At 59.4% G+C, this 16,861-nt stretch overlaps 1 protein-coding gene across 3 annotated transcripts in view; it reads right to left on the reverse strand.

The window, feature by feature from the left end:
• Positions 1 to 2,716: 2,716 nt before the first annotated feature.
• Ppp2r2c (protein phosphatase 2 regulatory subunit Bgamma) overlaps positions 2,717 to 16,861 on the reverse strand; it is a 101,110-nt gene continuing 86,965 nt past the window's right edge. For all 3 annotated transcript variants that reach the window (XM_047567096.1, XM_047567097.1, XM_047567098.1), the window contains exons 7-9: positions 11,266 to 11,435; positions 9,893 to 9,984; positions 2,717 to 6,608 (exon numbers count right to left, since the gene is read on the reverse strand). In XM_047567096.1, coding sequence (XP_047423052.1) covers positions 6,317 to 6,608; positions 9,893 to 9,984; positions 11,266 to 11,435 — 554 coding nt within the window. In that variant the 3' untranslated portion in view covers positions 2,717 to 6,316. The remainder of the gene's footprint in view (positions 6,609 to 9,892; positions 9,985 to 11,265; positions 11,436 to 16,861) is intronic.

The raw sequence follows: 16,861 nt of genomic DNA on the forward strand, positions 1-16,861 counted from the left end.
AGCAGCAGAAGATGGACTAATATACCATCTAATCTCTGCTCTCCCAGCTACTGGTCCTGTGACTTTGGGATGTTTGTCAGACTCCTAAGCCTCCTTGCCTACCTTCCACCAGGCACCACTGCAACTATCCTTATCATATCTGTGAACCTCCCACATTCTTCCTAGCTTCCTAGGTCTCAGCTGGCTCCTCTGTGAAACCAGGATCATGAAGAGCTGCTTTTCAGGGTTATCGTGAGTCAGTGAGAAACGATCCATCACACTGTCATCCATCCGATCACTCTTCAGGATTCTTCCATTCTTTGGATCATTTATTCAGTTATTTATTCATTCATTCATTCTCTCCCCAGTTCTTCAGGCCCCGTGTTGGGCATGTCTGGAACACATCCCTTTCCATAGGGAGAATGATAGCAGGGTCCCCTGTATGTGCCAGGACGGTCATCACAGCCCTGCCAGGGAAGGGCGTTTACCCAGTGGGAGAGTTTTTAAAACTTCCCACATGAATCCAAGCCTCGGGCAGTCTCCTCTCGAACTGATGCTGGTCTTGGTCTTGAGAGTGGTTGTGGCCAATGGGACAATAGCAAATGTTGATGGCAGTCAGGTTGCCATGTCTCACCTCAAGCCAACTGTATGCAGGTGAGGCTGTTCTAGAACGGGCAGCTTCAGCTCTGTCCCCATCTCACCCATAGAACAGTAAGAAATAGCAGATGCCTGTTGCTTTTTCAAGCTTTTTAAAATTGGGGGGAAGATTGTTACATAGCAAAAGCTAACTGATGCAAGACCTTGCAGGTATAAAGAAGGCTTTATTTCCTCCTCCCGTGTAAGTGATAGTCTGCCGGGTTCTTGGTGAGAATGATGTCTTCCTAGAGCTTGGAAGTGCTGTGCCTTAGTTTACAGCTCCCTTACTGCTCTGGGCAGCCGGGGATATTCTGATCTTTGAAGCCATTCTTCACACTGTCCCTCCTCATTGTCCTCACCTCTGGTGTTGAGAGGTCACAGCGATGGCCTCAACATACATGTTATCCCATCCAGTGTGCTGGACACTGTGGTTTCCTTAATGTGGAAATGTCTAGGAAAGTTTTCTCTAATCATTTCCCTTCCCTGTCTTTTCTCGTCACCTTCCTGAGCTCCTCCTCTTTGCATGTTGAGACCTCAGAGAGATTATTTTTCTCTGAGACTTTAATTTTTAAAATTCTGCTTCCTGAGAAATTGCCTCAACTTGACCTTCCAATCTCTGTGGAAATCTTTGCTTCTGCAGTGACACTTCTAAGTTCCAAAGCTTATGTTCTTTGACTGCTTCCTGTACATGTTGCCTACATTCTATCTTCTCAATCCAGACATTTATTATAGTTTGTGCATGCGTGTGCACACGTGTGCTACTGCGGATTGAACCAGGGGTGCTGGACCACTGAACTACATTGGGTCTTAAAATTAATTAAATTAAATTTTAATTTTAAAAAATTAAATTTAAAAAAATGTTTAATTTTGAGACAGGGTCTCCCTGAGTTGCCCAGTCTGGTCTTGAACTTGCAACCCTCCTGCCTCAGCCTCCAGCGTCACTGGGCTCACAGATGTGTACCACTGAGCCTGGCTAGTATGCTATATTTTAAAACGTTATTCTGTTAGTACATGCATCCTGTGCCTTTCCCTTGGCTTGGGGTATTTTTCCTGCTTTTTTGCATAGCAGTGCTGCCGCCTCGGCTGTCAGCACAAAGCAGCTGCTGAATCCACAAATGGCAGAGGGTGTCCCCAGAGGTGTACTTCCTAGCGTGTCTTGGATGCAGAAGTTCTCTGGAGTCCTCTGGGTGAGAGCCTGGTCTTTGTTCTTGGGCCGCGCAGTGTTCCAGCATGGGAGGTTCATCCACCCTCTGGCGTGGGCCTCCACCTGCAGCCTCTGGGACAGCCACAGGGTGTGCACCGCTCTCCTGCAGGGGTGACCAGGTGCCAGTGAGGGGTCAGGAAGGAGGCCACAGCCTGCTCCCATGCTCCTGTCTTCGGAGGCCCTGAAGCCTCAGGTCCAGAGCCCTGTGGGGTCCTGTGGTGCCGATGGGTTTCCTGGTAGCTGCCCCATGGCTGGCTTTCTGTCTCCAAGCCATTGCCCACTGCTTGCTTCCAGAAGGTCCAAGGCTGTCACCACCCTTCTGCTCTCTGCCTTATGGGCTCCTGCATTTTGTCCCTTTACTGCCCTTTTACTGGCACTCGGGAGTGACTGGTGGTAAAGGGGTGTGTTCAGTCTGGGAGGTTGATCGGGACTCCTGGGCCTTCCCACAGGAGCCAGATCTTCCAAACAGGTTCTGTGCAGCAGCTGGTCCTCAAGGACCATCGGTGCCAGGCCCGGGCCAGGCGACACGGTGGGGAGAGAAAGGTAGTCCCCTGATGCCACCCGCAGGGAACAGGGGCTGTGACGGGATGGGGGCGAAGGGCTGAGGGACTGGGAGGAGACGGGCTCAGGCTCACAGCTGAAAGGCTCCGGTGAGGGGCACGGTTAGCTCCAGGAGCAGGGGCTGGGACAGCGGCCGAAGCATCCGTTTCAGCGTTTTCACTCTCGGGCTCTCCTCGTGCTGACGACCTGGCAGGTCCTCTGCCTCCCTGAGGGTGACAGCTGTGAGTGTGGCAGGCGTCCCCACCTAAAGGGCTACGTGCACAGAGGCGCCAGGGTGTACGGTCCCTAGGGTGCTGTGACAAATGACCACACACTCAGTGGCTTAAAAGAGCACACATTTATTACTGTACAGTCCAGAGGTCAGGGAAGTAACGTGGGCCTCAGTGCGCTAATGTCAAGGTGGCACGGAGTCCACGCCCTGCCTTTTCCAGCTCCAGAGGCTGCCTGAGGTCTGTGGCTCATGGCCCTCCCTCCATCTTCAGGGCGGGCGGTGGTCCTGCAAGTTCCCACCCCACCCTGCCCCTTTCTCTTTTGTTGCCCACCCAAAAGTGTCTCTGCTGTCAAGGACTCAGCTGAGCTGATGGGCTCACCTGGATAATTGAGCACACTCTCCCCTCTCCACGTCGTGGCCCCTGGTGCATCTGCAGAGTGCGAGGCTGAGGATGGGGCTCACGATACAGCACATCATCTGCCCAGCATCCACTGTGTGCCCCTGCTCTTGCTGTCCTGACATAACCCTGACCCCACCACTTACTAGTTCTATTAATTTAGGCATAAATTAAATCATTTAATCTCCTTGAGCCTCAGTCTTTCCATATGTGAAATGGGCATAACGATAGTACCACCCCCAAGCCCTGCAACAAGAGTCTAAATGAGATAATGCTTTCCATATACGTGCTGAGTCACAACCAGCCCAGTGGAACCAGGGTCAGTGAAGGAACTACCATCTCCTTAGTCATCCAGCTGCTGAGAAGGTGTGTCCTGCCCTCTGTTTACATATGCGGATCAGAGAGGTTAGCTGAGCATCCAACACCACACAGACAAGAAGTGGCCTTCTCCTCTCTGGTGCTGTCCTAGGGGCTGTGTAGTCAATGGGGGACTTATGCAAGGCAGATCTCCTGCCCTTGTCCTGCTAGGTCTGGATACAACACCTTCTAGAAAGTGCAGGCAAGATCTGGGTTGGGAGGACAGGTGCACTTCCTCACATGTACTCCTGTCTACCAGCAATCAAAGCAGGTGAGGCTGGCCCTCTGGCTTCCTGAGTGAACTAACCAGCTGGCCTTGCCTGGGGACCCAGCAGCCCATGCATGATATGGCTGCTGAGGAGCACTGGAGGAGGAGTTGGCCAGCAGCCCAAGGGGTATAGACACTAGTGTGCACTGGCTGAACCTCTCTGAACCTCAGTTTCCTCATCTGTATGATAGTCTTGTGGAAAGCACAAGAGAGTTTGGAAAGATGGGGGGCTATGTACACCTGCTTTGAAACAAAGCAAGACAATTACCATTCATTGAGTGTGACATGCCAGCATTGTCAAGTCTCCTGCCTGCCATCCCCACACCAGACCACGTGGTAGGCACCCCTGGGAGCTCCATTTGCACAGCGCTGGCTCCAGAGTAGAGGGTTAGGTGGCAGGAGGATCCGGGGCAGCCAAGCCTTGATGGGAGCCAGGCCCAGAGGAAGCCCAGGTGGGACCCCACACTGCCGCCCGAGGGCCCTGCCTCCCAGGCCAACTCCTAAGCACACACGGCATTCTGGGCCTTGTGTTAGATGTAACATTTGTTATTTTATTGGAAAAAGCTGGTATTAACATATTTATAATTTTATTCAACAGTTGGATAATTTGTGAGACATTGAAGAAAACAAGAATGCACCTATGAGTCACAGAGTCCAAAAGGAGCGGGCCCACCGCAGCTTCCTCCGAGAACAGCGTCGAGGAAACAAGCAACGCGCCACCACGACCGTGCGAGCGCCAGACAGCGCAGACCAGAGCACGCAGAGGAGGAGGGGCCAGCCGCGCCGCTGCCCCGCGCCCGCCACTCAGCTCCTCCTCCACACACATTTTTGTTGCTCAGTCTGCTTTAGCAGGGTTATTTTCCAGGGACTCAAAGACATACCGTCTTCTGAGAAGACCTTTTCCTGTCGTTCTTTTCTTTTCGGTTTGGTACACAAAGTTTAAAACAGAAATAAGGAACTAGGAGCTGTGTCTAAGAGCCCCTTTGAAGATGGAGATGTGCACTCTGAAGGTGAGGCAAACGCTGACCCTGTGGCTGGACAGCGCCTTCTAGCTTCAAATGCAGGCTTCCCGTCAGCACCCGGGTCCCCGCGGAAGGAGGCCGGGCCAGGGACCCGAGCCTGGGAGCTGGCGTGGCGTCCACGCCCAATGCACGACTCACTGCATTCTCGAGCCTCTTCACAGGGCAGGAGAGCCACCTGACCCTCTGATTGTTAAATTTAATTAGGATAGATATGTACATATGATACCGTCCAGGCTGCCTGGATTTTGTAGTGACATATAAACAAACATTCTTCATTCACGGTTAAAAAAAAAAAAAACCAATGGACCCATTTCAGTGTGTGGATAACATGGCTGGAAGTGAGTGGACATGCGTTTTGTGCTTTTACACACACGAAAGTTTTCCATAATGCACTGAGAGGCCTCACCCGGGTCTGTTTTCCTGGGTTGTAGTCCAAGTCGTAAAGGGTGTGGTTGGGTTCTGCCGGGCTTCCGGCTGCTCCCTGTTTTCTCACAAGTTGCTGAGCCTCATGGTCCTGCCGAATCCCATGAGAGGACCCTGCGGGGCCAGGGCTCTGGTCTTGGCAGGGCAGGGTTTGCTATGGAAATATCACTTTCTCTGAGTGTCCTCTGGGACGGTGTGTGGTCCTCAAAGAAAAGATCCTAAATGGGCACGACATGCAAGTTGTGTTTGCAAGAAGCCACAGGTGCATCACGGTGAACACGGCGTCCGTGGGGGAAAAGCGCATGACCTCACCACCCAGAGGGAGCAGCCACCAGCAGGTCTCCATCTTCCCTCATCACCCTTGTCATACAGATGCCTACTCTCCTCTTCATCAGATAGAGAGATGTTCCCCTTCCAGAACCTTCCATCAGAATGGTGAACCACAGGAGCCAGTGCAAAGACCGGGAGGGATCCTGGACCCTGCCACTTGGTGGGTGCCTGCCTCGGGCGACTTGCCTCTGCTCAGAGCCTCGGCCTCCCTGTGTGCAAAGGCGATGATGACCATTCACCCTCCCCAGCCTGGCACTCGGAAGCAGTCGATGCCTGTGGAGGACATGAGACATGGCTTCCAGGTCGAGAGCGGGATGTTGAAGTTCACGGACGGAGCCAGTGTCTGTTTAGCAAAGCGTCGGTGAGTGTGGAGGGAAGAGGTGGAGGTGCGGCTTGGGCCAGATGCCCCTGCAGTTCACACACACCTAGATGTGACAGCCAGGCAAAGTGGACAATGAGGAGAGGGTGCCAGGCCCACGCCTCCTCGCAGGAAACCGGGCCAACTGGGCCTGGGATGACGACCATCCAGACACCGAGGCGCAGAGCCTGCCTCTGCACGTTCCAAAAAACCCAGGTGCGCTGTCAGCTCTGAGACGGGGCAAGTTGCTCCATTCACAGTCCAAAGAGCCCGACGTCCCCAGAGCCCCATCAGGGACCAGCCCCCGCTCCTCCTGGAAGGACCTGCTGGCATGAAGTCCTAAAGATGTGGGAAGAGCGCAGGTCGAGGCGGGAACATACCTAACGAAGGGACTCTGAACTCAGCCTCCATGGTCGCGCCCCCTGAGGGTGTGGCTGAGTTCCTCCCCTCCTTCGCCACGACACCCACGTCACCGCGTCCCCACAGCCACCTCTGGAGTTGACCTCCTGTGCTACTGCTGAAGGTCGGGACACCCTGCAAGAGTCGGTGGGGCAGCCCGGGCCTTGCGCACTAGTGCATGTCGGAGTTGACCTTGTCCTGGAAGATGTAGAGGTTGTTGGTGGCCGCGATGGCGATGATGTTCTCGGCCGGGTGCCAGGCGGTGTGCAGGATCTTCTTGGTGAAGTCCAGGCTGTCCACGCTGATGTCGTCTCGCCGCCGCTTGCCACCCACACACACGCGCCGGGGCTTGAGCACGGCCCTGGGCTTGCTGCTCTCCCTCGAGGCCTCCAGGGTCACGTCCCGCTTGGTGTTGCGGTCAAACATGCGGAAGAAGTTGTTGTAAGCCCCCGTCATGATGACGCTGCGGGAAAGAGGCGTCAGTGGCGGGGCAGGGCGAGCACCCACACCTGCGGCCCGCCTGGAGCGGAGCCACCCCCGCCTCACGCCTCCTCTCCCTGGGGCCTCCTCGGCTCCCTGACATCTTGGCTGCCGTCACTGCTGTGCACACTTCAGGACGGGGGCTGAGACCCCAACATAGAGAAACCCCCTCTGGGCACTTCCCTGGGGTAGGCAAGGCAGCCCGACTCGCAACTGCAGAGGGAAGGACACCGAGGTCGCGGGGCCCCCAGGCCCAGGCCCCGCTCCCAGTGACTGGGAGTCTCAGTGAGTGACTGCAGGCTCACTGCCACTGGGGGGAGGCACCGCCCAGGGTCGCCAAGTCCCTGGCGGAGGGTCTGTGTGCACCCTCCTCCTCCTCTCTTCAGCTAGGGGTGCTGCCTGGGAGGCAAAGGCTGAGGGTGCCTACACTGAAGACCCCAGGGAAGAGCAGCGCGTGGGCCTGGGACCCGAGGAGGGGCTCTGGGGCAATGTGGGGTGCAGAGGAGGCCCCGGCCCTGCCGGCTCTCTCTCCTCTTGGAAGCTGAGTTGTGCTTCTGCGGTGAGATGCTCCCCGGGGCCATGAGAGCCAAGATGGGCATCCCGTGAGGCTCAGGAGCCTGGCTCAGGGCCCCAGGTGACGGTGCGCCCAGGCTGAAGGGGACACGTCTCTCGTAACAAAACTCCCTTCTCATGGGAAGGGCCACAGTGCTGGCCTTCCTGTCACCTCCCAGCTGGCTCTGTCCGAGGGATGAGGTGGGCAGTGGGCCACAGGCCTCCGTGGATGTTCCTGGGGCACCCAGGCCCACCTGGCAAGGGTACACTCGGGGTCTCAGTGAAAGCTCATGCCAGTGGGTGACCAGAGAAGTCCTAGGGACAAGCTCTTCCAAACAGTTCTGGAAGGTTCCAAGGGAACCACAGAGGAAGTGTTGTGCTCTGGGACTGGTAGGTTTAGGGTTCTGTCACCTGTGAACCCCAGGCCTATGGGTGAGAGGAGGGGGAGTCACCAGAGACACAAGTGGGGAGGCAGACAGGGAGGGAGAGAGACAGACGGAAGAGACAGAGAAAGGAGAGACATTCAGACAGATTAAGAGGGCTATTTCATGCCTTCCGGGGACCTCGGAGGGAGGCTGTGTCTGTCACTGTGGAAGAGAGGTTGGGAGCTGTGACAGGGAAGGGGGATGTTAGGGTTGTCATCCAGCAGGGAGGAGGAAGTGGGCGTGTAGGGGAGGCAGGGGGTAGACATGGGCAGGAGGAGAGGAGAGGCCCCAGCAGAGGGCCAGCCCTGGGGAGCCCCGCTCCCTGCAGGACAAACTGTAGAGGCTTCAGGGAGGAGAGTGCTCTGGGCTGGCCACAGGGTCAGCAGAACTCTTTCAAGTGGGTGACCAGGGAAAGCACAGGCCTGGATGCCCACTGGCCGCACACACCATGGGACAAGGTGTCATGAGACAGCCATGGACGGCCACGCTTCATTGGAACCACTTTCCAGGTAGGCAGACTCAGGGGTGGGTGACTTAACCAGGCACTCCGCAGCAGGACAGTGGAAGGAGGGGACCAGACGCACAGCTGCCCACCCCTCCACACGAAGGCTCTGCGCCTTGTTGGAACTGGGGTGGGCACTGGGGGCTGCGCTCACCCGACATGCCCTGTGGCACAGCTGCTCCTCATCACCCTATCCAGTGGGGCTGGGCTTCCCGTCAGCCAGGAGCACTGATGTGGGCTGTGGGCCTGCGCGTGTCTCTGTGTGCAAGGTCCCAAAGGGCAGCACCAGGGTCCTTGGTTACAGGATCCCAGCACAGACACGCCAAGCTCAGAGGAAGCCAGGTGCCTCTGTGTTCCAGAAATGGGACAGCCCTGGGCAGCATGCCCTGTGCCCTGGATGAGGGTGCACAGGGACCCCAGCCCCACTCCACCCCAGGGGCACCAGTCTAGCCCCAGTGGGGAAGGCGAACAGGGGAAACCACACGGTAGGTGGCAGGTTGGGGAAGAAAGCCCAGGGGGCTGCGGGTGGGGTGGGGAGGACCCCAGGGCTTGCTGCAGAGGCCACAGGGAGCCGCCAGGAGCAGAGCACTCAGGGCGGGATCACGAGGGCGGGAGCGGGGAGCGGTGGGGACCACCAGGGCTGGGACAGCGGGCCTGTAAGGGGCACGCCTGCAGGCAGTGCTGGGTGGAGGATGGGACGGTGGAGCCCCAAAGCTGGGCACCAGCCACCTGGAGCTCAGTGCCTCTGGCTCTGGGCACAGGTGTCGCCTGGTCACATGCGCCCCCTGGTGGCCACTTGGAGGCAGGACAGGCAGGGGTGGCAACTGGGGACAAACCCCAAAATATACCTAGTAGCCGGGTTGGAGTCACTTCCTTACAGCACCATGTCCCTCTCCTGAGATTCTAACTGGACCTACACCCACTGTTCACCAGGGAGTCCCCAGCGTGTGAGGGCCACAGGACAGAAGGGCCTGAGCAGTCCTGCCTGCTGGGTGTGCGGTCGGCCTGCGGGCTAGAGAGGAAGCCTGGGGTACGGGGCCAGCCTCAGGCTGGGGCTCCCTCCTAGTCCTCTAAGTGTCCTTCAGAGGCCCCCGTGACCACCCTGCTGGCCACTGCACGCAGCTCTGATTGGAAGCCCTGCAGGCAGCTGTGCCCCTCATGGCAGCAACAGGTCCAGGGGCTCCCCTGTCACCACTGGCTCTGCCCCACTTAAGGCCAGGCCTGCTTCCATGTGACTTCCTCCTGACCCTGGTCCACTCACTGTCCCCCATCCCTTCCAAGCCCTGTGCCCAGAGCCACAGCGGGTCACAGCACAGCAGCTTTCAGGACTACGGCAGCCCTCAGCAGCTCAGGGGCCCAGCTGTCCAGCAGGAGCTGTGTGGTGGGGGCCATCCACGTGAAAGGCCAGACTGTGCCCCTGGGCCCCACCCCTGTCCACACTGCATGGACGGACGGCCGAGGGCCTGCTCGGGGCTGCTGCCAATGGTGGCCACAGTAACGGTGGGAGGGGGCCAGGAGGACCAATGGTCACTGCTGCAGAGAAGCGAGGCCATCATGGCGCCCATGGGGATGGACAGATGACAGTGACCAGGTGCCACATGCTGCCTGCCTCATGGAGACGAGGGACTGGGGTTCAGCCCTCATGCCCCATGGCCCCAGGGTGTGGCCCCCGTCAACACCTTCACTCAGCAAGGAGTATCCACCCAGGATGGTCAGCCCAGCTGCCCGCTGCGGTCCCGCAGGTCGAGAACCCCCCGCTGCGAGCAGGGTGGCCCGGGCCAGGCTCACCTGTCGCTGCCATTCCAGGCACATTCAAACTTGTCAAAGATGCAGTCATTCTCGTACAGGGAACAGAGCTTGCTCCGAAGGTAATCGTGGACCTGGTGAGAGGAGGGCCAGGTGAGCACTGGACAGGGACAGCGTCATGGGGCACTGCTGCTCCTGGGCTGCCCTGTCCAGACTCCTCGTGGCAGAGAGAAAGAGCCCTGTTTGTGAGGTGCTGCCAGGTGGGCACAGGACCCGGCTCCACGCCAGGTGGCACAAGCTAAGTCAGGTACGGGTCCCCCGCCAGTTGAGACCCACTGAGACCCCACACGCCTCTCCACAAGGCACCTTGGAATCAAGCCACTCGGTTCAGGGGTCTGCACTGACCACGGGCAGCGCAAGGCTTGGTTTGTCCCTGTCCCGTTCTTAGGCCTCTGCCCTTACCAGAGGGACGCAGAAGAGGGGCTCCTGCCCTGGGTGGGCAGTGCGTGTTGGCGCTGATGGCCTCGCCGTGGCCAACGCAGGCCGTCACCGGGAGAGGCTCAGTGGGTCCTACTCACACGTGGCCCGGCTAGCCCTGGAGCACCCCGTCTCCCGAGCTCTGTGCCCCTGGCCAACCCTGCCCACCCGCCCCTCCCTCCCGGGACAGCCCCTCCCCAGGCCTCGGGAGGGAGGGCTCGGATGTGGGGCCCTGAGTCTGGCCGCCTCCCTCACACGCCATCCCCCAGAGCCCGGGCTTCCTCTCCACAGGCACCGGACGGCACCCTCTTCACAGGGGCAGTAAGGAATGGAGGTGACTCCATGTGCCACCCTGTGTGACACCCCACGCCCCTCATCCCTGGTGACACCGTGAGGCTCCAGCTGGGCCTTCAGTGCGTGTTTTCCCGCCACATCTTCGTGACCAAGTCCCGCCCGCTTGCCCTTCCGGGTCCAATGCCAGTGCCTGCTTCTCCAGGAAGCCGGGACCTCCAGCTCCAGAGGCGCCTGGAGCCGCCCCGCGGTGGCCTCGCTGCTCTCTACTCCATGTGCTGGGCTGCATCTCGCGAAGCTGCTGCGACCCCACGGTGTCTGGCTGGACACGAGAGGAAGCAGCGCGTGTCCTTTCAGGGAGGTGCAGACTCACCAGCCCTGTGCCAGTGTCCAGGGCGCGCTGCTCCCAGGAGAGGGCAGAGCTGCCCACTTGGCAAGAGACAGATGGGAGGAGGGTTTGCCCTGCTTTCAGGCCCAGCCTGATGTCCGTCTTCGTTCTCCCCCTCTCCTCCCCGAAACTGAGGCCCTGGGTGCGGGGTGCTCCCGCTACCTGGGAGGCGGGCTGGCTGGGAGAAGCCCCTCCACGGGCTCTGAACCCCGGAGCGATGGCCTGTGGGACCCCGAGGTCTCCAGGCAGCGGCACCCACCTGGTAGGTCTCTATGGGCCTGGCCTCCATGTTTAGGTCCCAGACCTTGACGGTGAGGTAATCCCGCGTGAGCATGTACCGGCCGCTGTGGCTGAACTTCACGTCCGACACCGAGGAGATGATTTCCGAGAAGAAGGAGCGGTTGCTGGGGTCCTCGGGTTCTTCAAAGACTGAAGAGAGGATGGATCACGGTCACTGGAGCGCCCAGCCCGTGAGTCAGAAGGACAGAGGACCGTTCCCACCCCGGGCCCAGTTGTCCGCGTGCACATTTATTCACTCAGCACACCTATGACCAAGCGCGGTCAGGCCCTGGCCAGACATCAACCACACTAGGAGGAAGCAGCGCTCCAAGGGCTCCTCTGTGCATCAGCTTCCGCGCTGAACTCTGCCCATGAAGGACCTCATCTAACTCCCCAGTAAAAGCACAAGTTGATTGCTAATTATCTCCATTTTATAGCCAAGAAAACCAAGAGCGGCTCTAAACCACAGCCGGGCCCAGAGCTGGAAGAAAGTGGTGGAAGGGAACCAGCCCTACACCCAGGGCTGCCCTCTACTGCCTCCTCCTGGGGATGTCCAGCGCCAGATCCTGACGTCCTCCAGGGTCTGGACACGGTCCTCCCCTAGGCTGGCGCGGCTATGGCTTCTGCACTAATCGACTCTGGGACCCTGGGCGGGTCTCTGCTCATGGTGCGGAGGGCACTCGTGGCCCACCGGCTTCCACGGTGGCCCTGATGCCAGGATCCCTCTGGCCAAGCAGTAACACCTTAGGCTCCATGGGAAAGGGGGGTGGTGGGGTTGGCAGTCATTTACTGACCAGCCTGGGATTTAACCACTTGTCAACCTGTCCTGCTGTCCCCATGGACACCATCTGAGTGGCAGTCCTGTCTGCTGGCCTGTTCTACAAACCCAGGCCTGAAATAAGGAGGCAGAGCCCTGACCATAGCTCCCAAGAGGCTCACAGGAAATCCCCTCCCTGCTGGCCCTCTGGTCACAAGGCGCCATGTCCTGTTCCCAAGGTCTGTCCCAGCCCCTTGCTCCTCTGCTGGGACCCTGCCCTCTCTAAGGTGGGTGCTATTTCCACGATCGCTGAGCCTCCCACCAGCCTCCAGGAGGAGAGACCCACAGAGGTCACAGGCTGAGAGGACACCAACCAGTCACTGAAAACAGACAGCAGGCCACCGGCCCCATAACCCTACACTTGGGCACTTCCGATGGTCCCTAGGGAACAAAGGGTCAGAAGCACAAAGGTAAGTAGGAAGGGACCTTCATCAGTCTGAAAAAAATCATCCCTAAAATGCCTCATTTTTCTTTTTAAACGTGGCCATGTGATGTTCGACATGACAGGCGTTCCCCTCGAGACGGCTGCCTCTCGATCCATATCAACCCCCACGCAGGCACGTAGGCACGGGCTGCGGCCCCCGGGGCCTCGCTAAGAGGCCAGGGGTCCCCCGCTATTTGACAGAATCGCTAAGGACATTTCACAGTGATTACTGCTCCCAAGAACTTAAAGACGAGTCCCAGAGCCGCTGTCACTTGTGATGGCCCAATCTAGTCCCTCTCTCCTGCCCTCGGCCTGGCGATTCTGGGTGAACGTTGGAGGGCTAAGTCCGCAGAACCTCCGTCCCAGCCCTTTCTTCCTAATGACTGTGCATAGTGGAGGCTCAATGGCTTAGCTGGTGCCCTGACGGCCGGGTCCTCCCCCCCGGGTGTCCCTTCCCCTCCCAGCTAGGGCCAGGTGAGGGCACTGGGGGACTGCCCCCGTCCCCCTGCCCCAGGCCAGGGACGCTGGGCTCTGAAGACCCAGGGCTTTAAGAACATCCCAGGCGGAGCCTGTGGCAGGACCACGGATGGTGCCCTCTTCTGTGGGACACTCCACGAGGGCCGGAGCCTAGGGGACCCAGGCGGGCCACAGCCTGAAGTCGACAAGCCCCCTCCCGCCTGCTCCCGCCCAGCCTGCTGCCCTGGCCTCAGGCACACCCGGGCCGCCCTCCCCACAGCGGGCCCCTTCCCGCCGGGGCCCAGGGCGTGCACAGGGCCAGGCAGCCCGCCTCTCGGAGCCCTATTCCCTCGCCTGGAGAGAGGGCAAGGTGGCGAGGTGACGCCTGGCCCCTGTGGACAGGTAGTGGCTGCTCAGTGAGTCAGCGTGGCTCTTTCCAGGGTCTCCTCAGGCTGCCCTCCCTTCCTTCCTGACTCCCGTGTGCTCTCTGAGCCTGGCTCTCACACCCGCTCTCGCATGCTGCTCACGTGCTCTCCAGGCTCACCTCTGCACACCGGCCGGTGTCCTGGTGCATGGCGGGTCGCGGTCACCTCGTGGGCTGTACACCACCTTAGGCAGGGGTCCTGCCTTGGTAGCGCTGCCCACACGGAGCCTGAAGCCCGGCTAGCTCGGCCCAGCCCTGCTCACTCAACACACGGACCTCAGGGCTGCTGGTGCGCAGGCACTCGCCCCTCGGTCCCTCACCGAATCTCTCCCCTAAGGGGATGCGATGCCACTTAAGTCTCAGGCCTGGCAGGGAAGACCTCACCGAGTGCCAGGGTCACACCGGTGTCCCTCTCAGTGGTGGCCGCGCTCCAGCCTGTTGCCGGCAGCACGTGCACAGCTTTCCTCTGGGCACAGATGGGGCTGCACGGAGCATGTGGAGCTGGGCTACAGGGTCAGGGTCAGCGGCCACACGCATGGGCCTAAGCCACACATCCAGGGACAAGGCGCAGGTCCGTGAGACCTTGAGAGAAGCAGATGGGGCTGCGAGTCCTCAGAGGCAGAGACCACAGGACACGGGCCTGAAGCGACGGGGGGGCAGATGGGGTCCTCTGGGTCGCTGTACCTGGCTGCTCTGGCAATGAACCCCTTCCCTTACACGATACAGGGCCATCCATGTGCCTGGAACAAGCCACATGCTCAGGCTAGCCCCTCCTGGGGCTCCTGAGCCCAGGCTAGCCCCTCCTCGGGCAGTGCTCTGAGGGAGCTGGCCAGGCGGTGCTGCAGGAGCGCGGCTGGGTGGGGATTGAGGGGCCCTGGGCACCAGTGACCTCTTGAGATCCAGGGGATGCCTCTGTTCGGAGGGGCCGCCGGGTGGCATCTGGCTGCCCCTGAGGCTGTGCGAGTCAGGGGGCGGGGAGTTCCTAAGAGGTGGTGGGCAGTCATCAGTCACAGGTGGATGATGACGCCTGTCCCCCTGAGGCAGGTGGTGCCTCAAAGTCCCCTCCTTCCGCTCTGCCACACTGTCCCCCACACCCCTGTCCCTGCGAGCTGCCAAGGCACATTCCCCCAGGATGCTCTGGTCTCGCTCCCAGGCTGGCTCCTCCTCAGAGGCCTCTCCCTCCACCTTGAGGGAGACCAGCTGGCCGCCCGCCCACGATGCCCTGCAGAAATGCCCTGCTGTGTGCCCGCCGTGCATCCGTTGGGCTCCCGTCTCCTGGCACGGCAGGTGCCTCGACTCAAGCCAGCGCTTCCCGGCCCCTCCAGCCTGCCTTTGCCAACCCGGCCGCTCCAGGGGGCTGGAGTCATGGCGCGGTGCCGACCTGAGCCCTCTCCGGGACCAGCCACCCCGAGCACCTGCATCTCTGCCCCCAGCCAGTCCCCATTTTCAGCCTCACCCCCAAACTGTTCTCCACTTGGCCACCAGGGAGATCCTGCCAAACAGCCAGGCCAAGCCGCTCCTCACTCACAGCGCCCTGTGGCTTTGTCCCCTTCAGAGTAAGCCAGGAGCTCTCCCCACACCTGTGAAGCTCTCCACGCAGGCCTTCCTCCATCCATGCACCCAGCCTCACTCTGCCATGTTGGCCTCAGCATCCAGCCCCAGGGCCTTTGCACTGGCTGCTCCCCTGCAGGGGAACTGTGCCCAACTCTGCCTCCAGATTGCTGCAGGGTCTCAGCCATCTGGCATTTCTGCTACGGATGCAGGATCAGGGGTGCGCCGTGGGAGTCCCTCCCACACAGCCCCTCCACGTGAGCCTGGCTCACACACAATTCCCATGAGCTTTCGGCCTTTGAGGTTTCTGTAGGGACAGAAAGAGCTCAGGCTGGTGACAGGAGACCATCTGGCTCTACCTTGGCGCTACCTGACTGTGTGACCTTGGGCAAATGTCTTCACTTCTCAGTGCTTCACTGTGGTAGACAAGAGTGACCTCTAAGGAACCTGTGCACACGGGGAGAGGCTCTGGAGGCTGGAGGACACAGGGACCTCTCAGAGGGAGGCAGGGCTCAAGGCAGAGGGAGATGGGAGCAGAGCTCAGCGTGACCTGCGTGAGGATGAGGCCCACAGCTGGGGAACGGGAGGCCCCTGGAGGCTGGAGATGGGCTCCACCCGAGGCCCCTACGGAACCAGCTGGCCAGCCTCCCAACTCCGCCTCTGACTCCACAGAGGAAAGAGCAGCCTCAGGCTCCATGGTGGCAGCGGGGTCGGCGCACTCCCGCTCGGCGTCTGAGACGCCCGGCCAGCCCTGCTCCACGGCAGCTCCGGGACTGGATGGATGCCACCCGAGGAGGCCCGAGCTGCACCCTAAGCAAGCGTGAGCTGGGGTCTCGTGGTGCCCACCAAGGGCTGGACCCCTGCCTGTCCTAGGAGCCTTCCACACCTGTGCTGTCCAATGCAGAAATAACTGTCTATGCTGAGGACTGGTGGCGGGTTGTTTCCATGGTTACCCTGTCACAACGCCTAGCAGACGAGAGAAACGGGGGCATGTACCCGAGAGCAGGGCAGCCTGCGTGCCCTCCCACCCCCTGGTCAGGATGGTCTGGGAAGCTACTGTGCTTCTCAGACCTCCGGTTTCCTCATCTGTCCACTGTGGAAATGAACATCCACTGTGGTCCAAGAGTCTGGTCGCGGAGTGAACTGAAAATCACAGATTCGTCCCATGAGGAAGGGATGCTGTGAATGAGTCTCCCTGGGGTGTCGCTACGGATCCCTTGCTGAGCTTTGAGCCGAAAGGAAAAATGCACACAGTGGGAGGTCAAGACGAGCCTCTCTCCAGGCCTCTAGAACAGTTCGCTGAAGGGCAACCATTTGTGCTCTGATCAGAAACAGCCCCACCACCTGCCAGTTAGGAACCATCTGCCTGGGAACCAGGAACAGCTGGGCCGAGGCAGGCAGAAGGAGGGTGTCCGACCCTCACTCCTCATTAGCGCAAAGGGAGCGAGGCAAGGAAAACGAGCCACGCAGTCAGAGCTGGAACGACCCTCCTCCAGCCCTGCAGAGGACCCCAGGGCTGAGGGCGTGGCTGAGGCACCCAGGCCTGGTCCACCCCAGCACCGCACGGCGGGAGGGGAGATCCCTCCATGCAGGTTTGAAAAGCCCAGAAAACTAAAATACAGCATGAACTCCAACAGAAAACCTGCATGCACCACGGATCAAGAGGGAGATGGATCCTATAACACGTCCAACCAGGAAAATGAAAACTTACACTCCCCCTCTGTGTGATCTATCAGAGTGCACGTATGCATTCTACTTACTAATTAGAACGAATTAAAACCTAATGAAGATTTTAAAAAGGTAAATTGAACTTTTTAAAAATTATCTCCCTCAAAAGAGACACCGGATATGTTCATCTGTGAGCTTCACCATGACGTCAGGGACAGGTTTTCTTCTATCAACTT

This window comes from Sciurus carolinensis, chromosome 10 (genome assembly GCF_902686445.1).
Source record: "Sciurus carolinensis chromosome 10, mSciCar1.2, whole genome shotgun sequence".
NCBI lineage: Eukaryota > Metazoa > Chordata > Mammalia > Rodentia > Sciuridae > Sciurus > Sciurus carolinensis.